Source organism: Micropterus salmoides, unplaced genomic scaffold (genome assembly GCF_014851395.1).
Source record: "Micropterus salmoides isolate LMB-PRFRI ecotype aquatic unplaced genomic scaffold, ASM1485139v1 Ms_hic_scaffold_1, whole genome shotgun sequence".
Classification (NCBI taxonomy): Eukaryota; Metazoa; Chordata; class Actinopteri; order Centrarchiformes; family Centrarchidae; genus Micropterus; species Micropterus salmoides.
Window position 1 is genome coordinate 52,980,996 of NW_024040040.1, and position 14,003 is coordinate 52,994,998.

General features: G+C 41.9%; 1 protein-coding gene across 1 annotated transcript in view; it reads right to left on the bottom strand.

Moving 5' to 3' along the window:
* rreb1a (ras responsive element binding protein 1a) overlaps nucleotides 1-4,838 on the bottom strand; it is a 66,061-nt gene extending 61,223 nt beyond the window's left edge. The window contains 1 exon segment of the mRNA XM_038732914.1: nucleotides 3,915-4,838. Coding sequence (XP_038588842.1) covers nucleotides 3,915-3,954 — 40 coding nt within the window. The 5' untranslated portion in view covers nucleotides 3,955-4,838.
* Nucleotides 4,839-14,003: the final 9,165 nt, after the last annotated feature.

Here is a 14,003-nt window from a genome sequence, read left to right on the forward strand (position 1 = left end):
AGTGGAAGGGCGAGTTAAGAAGTGCCTCTCCGTGAGAGAGAGAGAGGGAGATCCGCGCCTGTCGCCGAGGGCCCAGCTCGGCCTCAGTGTTGAATTTCGTAATGGAATGCTAACTGCTCATCCGGATCTCTGCTCCTCCTCCTCCTCCTCCTCCTCCTCCTCCTGCTGCTGCTGCTCCTCTGTCAGGAGGAGGAGAGGACCAAAGACGGCAGGAATATATGTAGTTTATCATCTTAGAAAAATACTTCATCTGCAAACACTCAAAAGCATCCAACAGGCTGCAGGAGCTCCATCTCATAGCCACAAACTGACACGAAAATTAACTTTTCCTAAAGGAATACTACTTAAAGATGCTATGAAGTAGGACAAAGTCAATAAAAGTTCTATACTGTGAGTAATACACACACTGAAGTCACACCACAGGAGGTAAAAACCCAATAAATGCTCTTTAAACATTCTCCTGAAGCCAAATGAGTGTTTTAGCAACAACTTTGTGGTTAAAAATGCATTTAAATTCACCATGAAGTGCAAGAAAGTCGCAATAAATCTGCTGTTTGTTGCTACAAAACAAGCAATAAGTTCTTAGGTGCACTACATAGCTTGAAAATAGGCTAAAACGCTGTGTGATAAAGTCAAAATAAACTCACTACTGAGAGCAACAAACAAGAGAAACAACAGAAAATAAAGACACTTTAAATACCCGGAGAACAACTACAGGATCACCGCAGGGTTTGAGGTTGTTATGAAGTGCCTCAAACTAACAATAGAGTCCTCAAAATGCACTAAAATGTCAAAAAGATGCCCTGAAAGTCACTACAGAAGTGCTATCTGAATTCTTGACAAAAAGTACCTTAAAGCACCATCAAAAAGTACTACACACTACTGGCGGCCACAAACTCTTCATATAGGGATTCTGGTGAAAGACTAGAGCAGTTTACCATGCCAGGAAGTCAGTATACTGTCACTGCTGTGCACAACAGAGGCACTGAAGTCACTAAGATTATTACAGAAAGACTCCCAACAAACATCTGCCATTGAGTCCTACAACCACATATTCACCACATGAAGCTACAAACACAAACAATCTCTTGTTGGCAAAAACATGTAAATACATATATTTAAATTATAAATATATAAAAAAATAGAAATAAGTTCACCATAAAGCTTTTATATAGGATGGTTTTGGAAGCAAGACGTATGGAATCTTTAAGTGGGATCAAGTCACAATGTTTTTCCCAAAATGCACTAAAAGCCCCTGTTTTAATGTTATACAATAAAATAATAAGAGTCACAAAGTGTGCTAATTCAGCTAAAACTCACTTTTAACTACCATAAACACACTTCAAACCTCCACACATGCATCCTGTAGGCCTCAAAACACACTATAAAGTTGGATGAGGTTTCTATAAACTCTCTATTTATTACTAAAAATGCACTAAAGGCCCCTTTTTTAAATTAACAGAATGAAATACTAAGAGTCAAGTCCTAATTTAGCTAAAGCTCACTTCTAACTGCCATATAAGCATTTCAAACCCCTACACATGGATAGTGTAGGGATCAAACACCACATGAAGGTGCATAACCTCACTATTTATTAATAAAAATGCACTTATAGCCCTTGTTTTAATATTACACAACAAAATAATAAGAGTAAAGAGTCAAAGTGTGCTAACTTACCAAAAAAACTCACTTCTAACTGCCATTAAGTCACTTTAAACCCCTACATATTGACACTGTAGGGCACAACCACCCCATAAAGTTGGACAAACTCACTATTTATTACTACAAATTTAGCTAAAACCTCACTTCTAACTGCCATTAACACACTTCAAACGTCTACACATGGACACTGTAGAGTTTAAACACACCACAATGTGGTTTTTATTACTAAAAATGCACTAAATACCCATATTTTAATATTATGGAAGAAAATAATAAGAGTGAAAAGTCATATTGTGTGCTAATCTAGCTAAACACTCACTTCTAACTGCCATTAACACACTTCAAACCTCTACATATGGACACTGTAGAGCTTAAACACACTATAAAGTTAGATAAATCTTTTATAAACTCACTCTTTATTACTAAAAACGCTCTAAAAGCCAAAAACATGGGCAAAGTTTAGTGTTTCCCTTCTTAAAAGTTAAAGTCCCACAGCAGGGAGGTAGAGAGAGGTGCAGGGACACGGGAGAGAGAGAGAAAATCCCTAGCAACCATTATCTAACCCGTTCAGCCCTGAGACAGAGAGCAGAAACACTCGTCGTGTCTTCTCCCAGAGGAATCAAACCCCGTCCATCAATCATTGACCCGGACACCTGATAACAAAGTCTCTCTGCGACACAGTAAAACCACATTATTGTTTTTATAACTGCCAGCATCATCCTCCGTTTAGCAACACGGAAAGCGCCGACGACGAGGCCAACGGCCGTAACGACCGCCGAAACGCGACCAAAGTCGACGGTTTGAGGCCAAACTCGCCTTCGAGTGTGACACTAAGCCCCGAGTTAACGTTTAAAATGGAAGTTAAAGCTGCGGATGATGTCGAAAGAGAGAAAAGAGAGACTAGAGGAGGAGGTGGGGGGAAGGAGGAGGATGCAACAGGCGTCACGTCGATGCTGCTGCTGCTGCTGCTGCTGCTGCTGGCAGCGCGTAACCGGAGACGGAGGAGAAAAGTGTCCGAAACGCGGCGAAAAGTGGCCAAACAGCGAGAGAAGCTGACGAACACGGGGCAGCGCGGCGGCGGAGGACGCCTCGCTGCCGTGTTGGTGCACTTTGTAAATGAACAAGAGTCGGATTCGTGCTAAATATGTCTGGGCAAGGTCACGGCAGCGGTGTAGAGTTAGCCGCTGTTAGCTAGAATGCGACCGGAAGTGGGGCGGCTCGCCCTTCAAACTAACTTAAAGATTAAAGCACGTTTTCATCTTTATTACAGTTTCCAGCAACATAAAGTTACACAGAGTCACTAAATAAGACACGCGTCTGTTTGTTTTTAGGATGACTTTGTGACATTAACCTTTCTTGGTGCATTTACATTAGTGTTTATCCTTGTGCACTGCCCCCCCCCCCCACACCCCCCTCTTCTGTTGTTAAATTGACCAATAAGTAACTCATTGATCGTTTCAGAACAGCCAGTATGAAAATGCAGTGACGCTAGTGAGAAAACCACAAATGACTCATCACAAGAGAAAAAAAACATCCACCAAACCAAGTGAAACTTTCTGTATCAGGAGCATCACTTTCTCACAAAATACTTGTATAAATTTCGACCACAGCAAGATAAAGCTTCCATAAAAGACAGCAGATTAATTCAAATAAAAATCACATTCACCACAGCTCATCCTGCTAATTTGTCCTCCGCTAATCGTTCATCAACAGGTGGTTTTACTTTGAAGGCGCAGAGAGGAAGCGCCGCCGCTAGCTGCTGCTAGCTTGCTGGTGGTGTCTGGTAGCTTTACACATGGCCACTAGCAGCGAGGCTCCGACCAAAGTGCACCCGAGATATGGATGCTCGACTCCGGCAGCGAGCAGACTTTGAACCCCCTCCTGCCACCCTCCCCGCGGGGCAAAACCACCACATAACACCCCGAAACGTGCACACTGGTGATAAAGTTGCACTTAAAGTCAAAAAAACAAGCAAGTTTAGGCTAATTAGCTGAAGTAGGGTGAATGAGGAAGAGACCTGGGCTTGAATTCCACCGCTTGGATGCGCATCAAACTAGGAAGCAGCACGGAGAGGAGAGAAAAAAAACTATTATCCCTCCGCTGCCGTCTCCACATCTCAGCTTAAACTTTACTGTAACAGCCGCAACAAGTCCAAACTTTCCCCCAAACATGTCAAACATCGATCCGAGCGAGCGCACGGAGCCAGAAAAGCACCAAAACACAACGATGGAGAGGGTAAAAAACAGACTTACGCTTGACTTTGTTGGGGTTGGGCTGCTTGCGCCGAGACATCGTGGCGAGGATGATGATGGTGGTGGTGGGGGTGATGATGATGATGATGATGAACGGCGGTGATGGTGGATGATAAAGGGGATGAAGAGAGTAACAAAATAAAAAAAAAGAAAAAGGAGAGAGAGGCTGCAAACTTGCTCCGGAGAGGAGAGGAATCAAAATGGCGTTTCCGAAGGGATGTGCAAACTTGGACAAACTTTACTCCGGCTTCTCCTCCTCCCCTCCTCCCTCCCTCCCTCCTCCTCCCCTTCTCCCTCCTCCACCTCTTCTTCTGCTTCTCTTCCTCTCTCCTCTCCCGGAGGAGAAGAAGTAAAACACTCGCGGAAAAGCAGTCGTCGAGAGGGAAATGTTGGTTAAAGTTGTATTTTGTTTTGATTCCTCCGGGACTCCTGACTGCGTCCTCTCGCTCTCTCTCTCTCCCTCGCTCTCTCAGCGTGTCTCTCTCCCTCTAAACCTGATAAGTAAAGCTCATCACGTGTTGTCTCGCAGTCTCCAAGGGGACGTGGCCACCAAGCATCTCTCTCTTTACGCACACTCGGAGACGCGTTAAGGATTACTTCTCCTCCCCGGTAACGAGCCTCTAACACGACGGGGGAAGACGTAATCCCACTTTGTTGATCATTTTAACAAAAAAAACAAACAAACATTAGGCAACACGTAACTATTTCCGCTTTAATCCGGGTTTCACGTCTCCTCCTCTTGTCTGAACATGTGCAGGAGTTAAAATGTAACTTTACGCACGTTCAGCCTCATTTACATCCACGTTATCACACGAAATATTACCTTTAAAAGTCGATTTCTACAACTTTAACTCCTCACATCACTTTTCTCCTAACAAACAAACAAAAAAAAGTCACTACCCCTCCGCTCAGCTGGTTTAATTCAGCACAAACCCCGCGCTGCAAACGTTTGTTTTATCGCTGACGCTGAGTTTAAGGTAGTAAAAGATAAGAAACCCATCCGCGCTGCCACACACTCCTGCGGAGGCAGCTCCAGCGAGCTATCGCGAGGTTTGAGGGACGGAGAAGCGGTGATACGAGTGAGATATCGCGGGATTTGGGGAGTAGAGAGAGGATGCCAACCGTCAGCCTTTGAGGGGGAGGGGGGGAGCTGGAGGAAACTGCTCCTGTTTCTAGGGAGGTTTAGTAAAAGTTTTTCTGTGGGATCCTCAGTCTAAAGTTTTATGTCTTAGTTACTGAAAAACAACGTATTTCCGGTCTGATATATTAAGGAAAAACTTTATGTTTATAAAATGTTCCCTTTAAAAAAGTGTTACATTTATATATATACCCGCTGACAGGTCATGTTTGTCCTTGTTACACAATCATTAAAAATAATCCTTTATTTATATATAGCCCACATATATAAAATGTTCATACAAGTAATTTATTCATTTCGTTCTTTGTACTTTTTCTTTCGTTATTTGCTGCTGTAAGATGTTGAAACTGTTCCTGTTTCAGGGGAGGTGTTGGTGAAGGGAGGACCTCAGTTAGTAATCACTGAGTGTTTTATCCCCCCAGAAAATGAGAGTTAAACTTTAAGGTGCTGAGGATCTGGGATCCAAAAAGAAAGTTTATAGTTTTATGTCTAAATTACTCTAAAACAACATATTTCCTGTTTGATACAATTAGGAAAATACTGGGAAACACACAAAAAGGCCCTTTTAATCATGTATTTTAAATTAATTATTTAAAAAAGTTTTAGATTCCTAAAAGGAAGCCTTATTCATATGTTTATATACCAGCTGACAGCTTATATTTGTCCTTGTTTCATGCATACAGTCTTTAAAAGTCTTCCTTTATTTATTTAGATATGTATTAATAGCCTACATATATAAAATGTTATGTATAAAACGTTTAAAAATAGTAACTCCATGTACGTTTATACATTTCCTTGTTCATTCATTTACATTTTTATAAAGAAAATGTTGTTATTTGTAGCTATAAGATGTGTTTTTTTTTTAAAGTTATGTGAAATTAAATCTTACCGCATAAAATAAAAAGTTAGAAGTTACTCAAATTTAAACTTAGCACACTGTCTGACCAGCAGCTTTCCACCATTTGCAGGCAGTGATGAGGATGTGTGTGAGGATATAAATAACTCCGCAGCAGCAGCAGCAGCAGCAGCAGCAGCAGCTCTCTGCTCGCAGCTCGGACTTAAACTGCAGGCCGTGAAGCTGGAAACTAAATTTAAACCCGCCCGGGTTCCTCTCACTCTCCCCACATTCCTGCCAGCCTTCCATCTCCAGATACAGACCCCTCCTCCCATCATCCCCTGCTGGAGAGAGGAGCGCTCAGGCATCTCTCCTCCCATCACACCCTCCTCCCCCTCCTCCTCCTCCCCTGCAGGCGGCTGCAGCAGAGCAGGAAGAGTCTCCCGGGCTGGTTGGGCCTGTTGCTGATGAAGGAGAGGGAGGGAGGAGGGGCTCATGGGACGCCTGGGTGTTACCAGGACTTTGTGGCTTAAATGCTTTAGAAAGTGCATTGAGTTTGGTTTAGGAGGCTTTTACAAGTAAAAGACTGTTGTGCTGCTTGCGTGGCTTAAAACTACAGTTTGTGGTTTTAGCAGGAGGGAAATGCTGGCACTATTTATTGTTTATTAAACATCTGTGTATCCATCCGCCCAGCCCAGAACTTGTGATCCACAGCGGTGGTTTCCAGTCCGTGAGCACAGGCTTTGGGTTTGGTTTGATACCAAAACCCATAAAACTCACAGTTACAACGAGACTTCACACGTACCTGCCTGCGTACCGATTAAACAAACAAGACACAGCATGTTTATCACAGAGGTGGTGCTGAACTTTGGACACAGCCTGGCTAGCTGTCCGCCCCTGCTTCCAGTCTTTATGCTAAGCTAGGCTAATCACGTCCTGACTCTGTGTTTAACACACAGACACGAGACTGATATCCATCTGTGATAATCAATGTAGGGACAGCAGAAACACAGTTAGTGTATGTGTTTGTACAGGAGTGCAAACACAGACATCTTGAATGCAGTACTTCAGCTTGTAACCGAGTATTTGTACTGCTACTTTTACTACAGTAAAAATACTTCTTCACTGCAGCTTTAAACCTCCCGGCGTGACGAGAAGGATCTGATAGAGAAGCAGAAACAGATCTGTGTGTACTGTTGACATATGAAATACAGGCGAGGGAGCTGCAGGAGCCTCCACTTCATTATGGACACACACACACACACACACACACACACACACACACACAGAGCCAGAAAAGCAGCTAACGGCATTACATCACTAATCCAATCACTGCTTTTCACCCCTCAACTGGCCACTTTTCAATTCAAATTAATCTATTGAGATACAAAGAGCCCATCACACACACACACACACTCACACACACACACACACACACACACACACACACTCATTATTCACCAACATTAACATGAGCAGCTTACTTAAAGTTTCTGATGTGGAGCAGCTGAACTGGTTTAAGGAGCGTCTGACATCATGTGATGGATCAGCGACACATCATGTTCCTCATTATAGTATTACAGATTATTATTTATTACATTACTTTTAAAGTTTATCATGCAGGTTTTTAGTCACGCTAGCACGGCGATCGTCCACCGCTTTGGTAGAGATCATCCAGGCGTTCACGCTCCCCAGAGGACGAACTGCAGTAACTCTGGTGGTCAAAAGCCAAAAGATCAGTGAGTCCAGTTCTTTGGTTTATGATCATAAACCTACAGAACTAATGGCGTTCCCATTAGCCTCAGTTGTACTTTACTGCTAATTAGCTCATTTTAGCACATTAAGGTAGGGGATGGCGCAATGGATAAGACTAAGCTTTTGGTGTGAGAGACCCAGGTTCAATCCCCCATGGTGACCCATCCTCCACTGTGTCCCTGAGTAAGACACTTAACCCCTAGTTGCTTTGGATAAAAGTGTCAGCTAAATGAATGAATGTAAATGTAATGTGTTAACACGCTAAACTAAGACAGTGGTGAACATTGTCTGTGCCCAAATGTTCTTTAATCACTGGAGGTGAAACTGTTGGACACAGTAGGAATAAACCTTATTCAACAGTACATTTTTCATTTCCAACTAGGAAAACAATCTAATAAAGAAGCAACACAAAAGAGGCTAGCGGTTCGATAAGTGTGCAATCGCAGATTTGGGTTTAGGCACACACCCCTGTGATGGTTAGGGTAAGGGTTAGGGGCTTTGGGAAGCTGTCAACGCCTTTATACTAATGTAGCTACTAGCATTTTCGGTCTAGACAAGGCGTCATAATTTTTATCAATCACCCGAGCTGTGAAATAAAATATTTTATAAGCTGCATTTCATAGTTTTGCTCTCTGTTGAGACTGACGTTTGATTATCACCTGGAAACTATTGTATAACCATAAAATGGGGAATCTCTTTAGTTTGGTTTTAAACCAAAATTAAAATAAAATACTGTAATCTGTCTTTTATATGTATTTAATTTTTTTGCCAGAAGCCTAAATGTTGTGAGCAAACATGAAAACTTTTCTAAAAGCTTGTTCTGCTTGGTGTTACATGTTGTTGATCAAAAGGGTTTGCGTTAACTCGTCCATTATCAAACGAGCTCATTCCTAATCTGCTGAGAACTAAGAGTGTCCGTCTGTTATATTAAAATAACTGCACTGCTCATTTCATCAGGCACCAGAGGGACTTCACCTCAGGTTGAAACAGACGAGCTACAAATACAGCTCGTGTTTAAACTACGATACTCTGCGTTTAAAACCAGGGGGTTTTGATGCATCAGGGCACAAAAGAAAAAGAAAAAGTTTATCTCTCTTTTTTACATCCCGGCCTGAAAACACCAGAGACGCAGAGGAGAGAGTGTGATGTTATTTATTGGACTGTAACCATGGAGCCGTTGCTGAGGAACGAACCATCGCTAACAAAAGGGTGGATTCATCCATTCATCCAGCGAAGAGCAGGAGGAGGAGGAGGAGGAGGAGGAGAGGCATCCCCAAACTCAGCCGACCAGAGTCTCCACCGGCCGGAGAAAGAAAGGAGATCTGAGCTGGAGGGTTTCCCAACGCAAAGCAAGTACGAGTTGACACAATTGTTGTTGATGAAACTTTACACACCCCTCCTCCTCCTCCCCCTCCTCCTCCTCCTCCTCTTTCTTCATTGGAGCGCTGTCCGGACAGGCAGGCAGGCAGGCAGTCACATGAAGCCAACACCTGTCGGCAGTGTGGGGGGATGACGAGCTCATGCTGCTCTGCCTCACTGTTTCCCAACCAGCTTCAACCAGACGTCTTCTTCTCTCCTGCCTCGCTGCAGCCCCTGTTTTCTTTTCCCCCCCGAACATGTTTAAAATCTGCAGCTCAGACGCTAAGAGTGCTTTGCAGCGGCAGCAGAGGAGTGAGGATGGTGGTGTGGGGGAGAAGAGAAGGAGGGAGGGAGGGAGCGAGGGAGGAGGGGGTGAAAAACCGGTTTCCAATAGTGACGGATGATTTGTAGGTAACAGTTGTTTGCCTTGCAGCCTGAGGCCTGCCCAGCGCTCAGACACAGTTTCAGGACTGAAAAGCTGTTGACAGGCTGAAAATTAGAGTTCAGCCCTGAAGCCTGTTTGTCGCTGCAGCTTTTTTTTCTTTCTCACTGGCAGGATGCAAAAAGTAAAACACATTAAAGTCTGTAACAAAGATGTTTTCTGTCCTCCTCCGTGGGGCAGAGGCACATCGCTGAGAGCAGTGACTGGCTGTCAGAAAGGAGGCAGGAAGTGCTGTGTCTGCCATCTTTGTAGTTTCACACATTCCGATCCCTGAACTCATCGTGACACAGTTTTAATGCTGCGTTCACGTCACAGGAGAGAGTCTGGCTGTCGCCGCTGGCCGCAGAGAAACACTACATTGCATTACATTTGGAGTTATTTGTCTTGAACCGGTGGTTTTTGATCAGTGACCTCTTAAAGCTGCAGAACTTTGCTGAAACTGTCACTACATCCCGACAAACAACCAATCAGAGCCAAGAGCAGTGTCTAATGCAGTGTCAATCATTGCTCGTGCCAACACGTTTTCACACCCAAGTCGTCACATATGCATGATCAAGTCCCGTTGGCTACAGTTACGTAAAGCACTGGGGATCCCCTTAGCGTCATAGGACAACGCACTGGACAACGCACTGGGGGAAACGCTAAAAGATGGTGTAGGAAACAAGTAACAGAAAAGTCTTAGTAAGGAGGTGGTTGGGAGAAGAAACCAGACTTTCAACCATGAGACCAGTGTTGTTGCCATGTCAAAAAAAAGGTGACAGTGAGTGTTACTCAAGCTAAGCAAGTAACGCTAATTTAACTTATGTAAATTAGTTAAATTAGCTAACCACCAATCCTGAACCTAACCAAATTGCGACGTTGCAAAACCTTATCAAGTCATTTTATTTTGAAAGTACAACCAGATGTTGCATTATAGAGAGCCTAAGTCCCTCCCCTTCCGGAGGACCACCACAGAGAGTCTATGTCTCTCGCTTCCGGCCCATTGTTTCGCCGAGAGACAACTTATCTTTTTATCCCGTTAGAATTGAGTCCTGATTTACACATATGATTTTTGTCAATTTAAAATATAATTTTGCAAGTCAAGAAAGTCGCAGTTTGTCGTAAAACAGTAAAGTTACATGTCGTTTTGTGTGAAAACACGTTCAATAAACTACATCTCTCGTCTCGCACAATATACGTCACCGACATGTGAGCGCGCTAAAGCTAGCTAGCATTCGTTGATGTGTTTGATCCAACGACTCTCGGTCCTTTTATCACATCATCCTCTCATGGAAGTTCTTTGACGTTAGCTTCCGTAATGTTAGCTTCAGTAACGATAGCTTCAGTAACGTTAGCTTCCGTCAATGAGAGGAAAAGTTACGACGTCACATACATGACTTTTGGGTTTGTGGTCTTTGTAATTATGTATTTTCACAGACTTATACTTCAACAGTTTTACATCAAATTGCGACTTTGATGTAGTTTGATGTAAAACTGTTGAAGTATCAGTCTGTGAAAATACATAATTACAAAGACCACAAACCCAAAAGCCATATGTGATGAGTTGGAAGTGGGAATGTGTTGGTTGTGCACAGGCTGCACAGCCAACCAAGGAAGATTAAAGTCAAGGGTAACTGGACTTCATTGAATATACTAGAAGATGTTTTGTCCCTCATCCGACAGACTTCTTCTGTGGAGTCGATACCGCTCAATAACGCTCTGCTCTGCCACACAAGGTGCTGGTCTGACCGTCGGGATCAGGGGTCGACACTCAAACTAAATCAATACAGAAAACCATCAGGAAACAGTATAAATACTGCACAGACATTTCCTCCACTCTCATCTGGAAATGCTCTGTTGCACATTAACAGATCATCATCACGACAAAGTTTAAGGAGCTGTGTTGGTCAATCAAAGAGTCTGTCCTCACCAGAAAAACGCCCAAATAGGTTGTTTGTGCTGCATGTTATTACGAACCATATGTATGTTTGTTGTGGCAGCGACCTTTAGTGGCCATATGACGGTAGCAAAGCAGGAAGTGTTGATTATAAATAGTGATAAAGCCCTCATACAGAGGTGGACGGGATGAACAGATGGGTCAAACCCAGGACTTTCACGCAGGAAAACAGCGTTAGAGTCCCAGGACATTTTGGAGTGGCCTTTTAATGTGGCCAGCCTAAGGTCTTTTATTGTGGCCAGCCTAAGGCACACCTGTGCAATACCCATGCTGTCTGATCAGCATCTTGATAGGCCACACCTGTGAGGTGGATGGATTATCTCGGCAAATTTTTGTATTTTGACAGATTTGTGAACAATATTAGAGAGAAAGAGGCCTTTGTGTACATAGAGAAAGTCTTAGATCTTTCAGTTCAGCTCAGGATGAATGGGGGCAAAAACAAAAGTGTTGCCTTTATAATTTTGTTCAGTTATATAATATGTTAAAGGGTGTTTACTGTAGAAATGTGCTTCCTTTACTTCCCCTGCTGCAGAATAAAGAAGGTAAAGACAAAGTTTAGGCCCACAAAACTGAGAAATTATGTTAATTTTAGAGATGAACAATTTTCACGGATCAAGTGATGAGTTAACAACTTCAAGTTATTCTGCAGCAGTGGAATATATATATATTATAATATTAATGAAGGAAAACACAGCAGCGGCGGCTTTTGTCGGTGCAGTGTACAGCAATCCTCCAGGCTAACAGGGCAGTTAGCGCTTTGTGCTGTAATGAAATCACCGTGATGCTCTCGTACTTCTGTCTCTGTGAGGACGTTGTGTCGGGTCCTCGCGTCTCCACAGGGTTCAGTTTGAGGGTTTTAGGTATAAGGGGGTGGGGCTGAGGAAGGTACAGCGAGGGTCCTCACAGGATAACAAACATATGCAAGCAGATAGGGGGAAGGTGTGTGTGTGTGGTATCTGGACAAACCTGTTTTGTGATGCTGATACATTAGAAACGGTCACCATGATGACGCCTCACCTGTTGCTGTCAGGTAGGACGGGGGGGGGGGCAGTTTGTTGACTCCTCTGTCAGATGATCTGTCGCTGTGACCTCTGACTGTCTGCTGAAAACCAACCTTTTTATCATTTTCACAACCTGTTTATCATGTTTGAATATTGACGCTTTTTCAGACTTTCTGTGAATTAATTGGTTTTTTGTTTTGTTTAATTTTAAGTATGAAGCTGCCTGGAAACAAAAACACAAGAGAAACTACGCAAACTCTGCCAATCTTTAGTCAAAGTCACTCAGAATATTATTATAAAACAAGGTTAAAGAAAAACGACCTGCCTTCCCATCTCTCTCCTGTCTGTCTTCAGCGTCAGTCATCAACAATAAAGGCAAAATCACTCCAAAAGATAACTGATCAAATGTATAAATAAAACTGCAGTCCAGTCTGTGTGCATGTAAAGGGATTTTTGTGGTAGCAGAAAGTGGATTTTACATGGATTGCTTTTAATTTATTTGCTTTTATTTATTCTTTATTGTCATTAGGGCCTTCATTAAATTCTGTGATCCATTCATTCATTCACTCTGTTTTTATTTAAACAAGTAAAAATGAGCGACGCAGCATAAAATGTTCAGCGGTGGAAAATGAATTCAGATATTTCACTCGAGTATAAAAATATCACACTGTAAAAATTACTCTGTTGCAAGTAAAATTCTAAATATTACTCAAGTAAAAGTATAAAAACAAAGTCTGCTATAAGTATCAAAAGTAAAACTACCATATTATATAAACTATATCATCCATATATAATTACTATAACATCACTATACAGTAATTTTATATAGTAGTAGTTTTTTTATCAATAGTAGTCCATCCCTTTTAGAGAGTATTTACAGGTTTGCTGTGTACAATTTGAATCTGAAAGTTGTCATATACATGTATGTAGGAGTAAAAAGCACAATACTTCCATGTTCAGCATAGTGGAGTAGAAGTATAAAGTAACTTAAAAGTACATCTTAACTGTATTAAAGAACACTACCTGAGTAAACGTACTTTCCACCACTGCTAAACTCAGAGCATAAATAATATTCAGTTAAGTTGCATATATATTAGTGTTTGTAAATACGTGGTAAAAGCAAGTATTTACAAGTAAAAGATTCTACTAAGAAAGTTTTTGTAAAGAAAGTTAGAAAACTTTTCATCCAGAAATTCCTTTATGAAAAGCATTTGATGTTAAATATATACTTTAAATATTTCTGTTTACTGCTGACAGGCCTCTTTATGTCATTTTATATTTTTTTCTATATCACGGTATTTGTGAATCACTTTGCTACTATTATCACAAGTATGTGGTAACATTTCACAACTCCAGTCTCAGACAACGTCAGATGTACAAACAAACAAACAACCTGCAATTTCATCTTGTTTTGTGTTTGTCTTTATTTGATAAACTAAAAGTCTCATTAGGATTAAAATATGTTGTAGTGCAGTTTAAAAACATTGTTAGGACCAATAAAGATTTTAAAAAAAGATAAATAATATTTGATTAAGATGCATAAACAGATTTTCAGAATGATCTATTTAAAGTAAAAGCGCTGAGTAAAAGTGCAACACCTTGCAGCTTCAGGTGTGCAGGAAA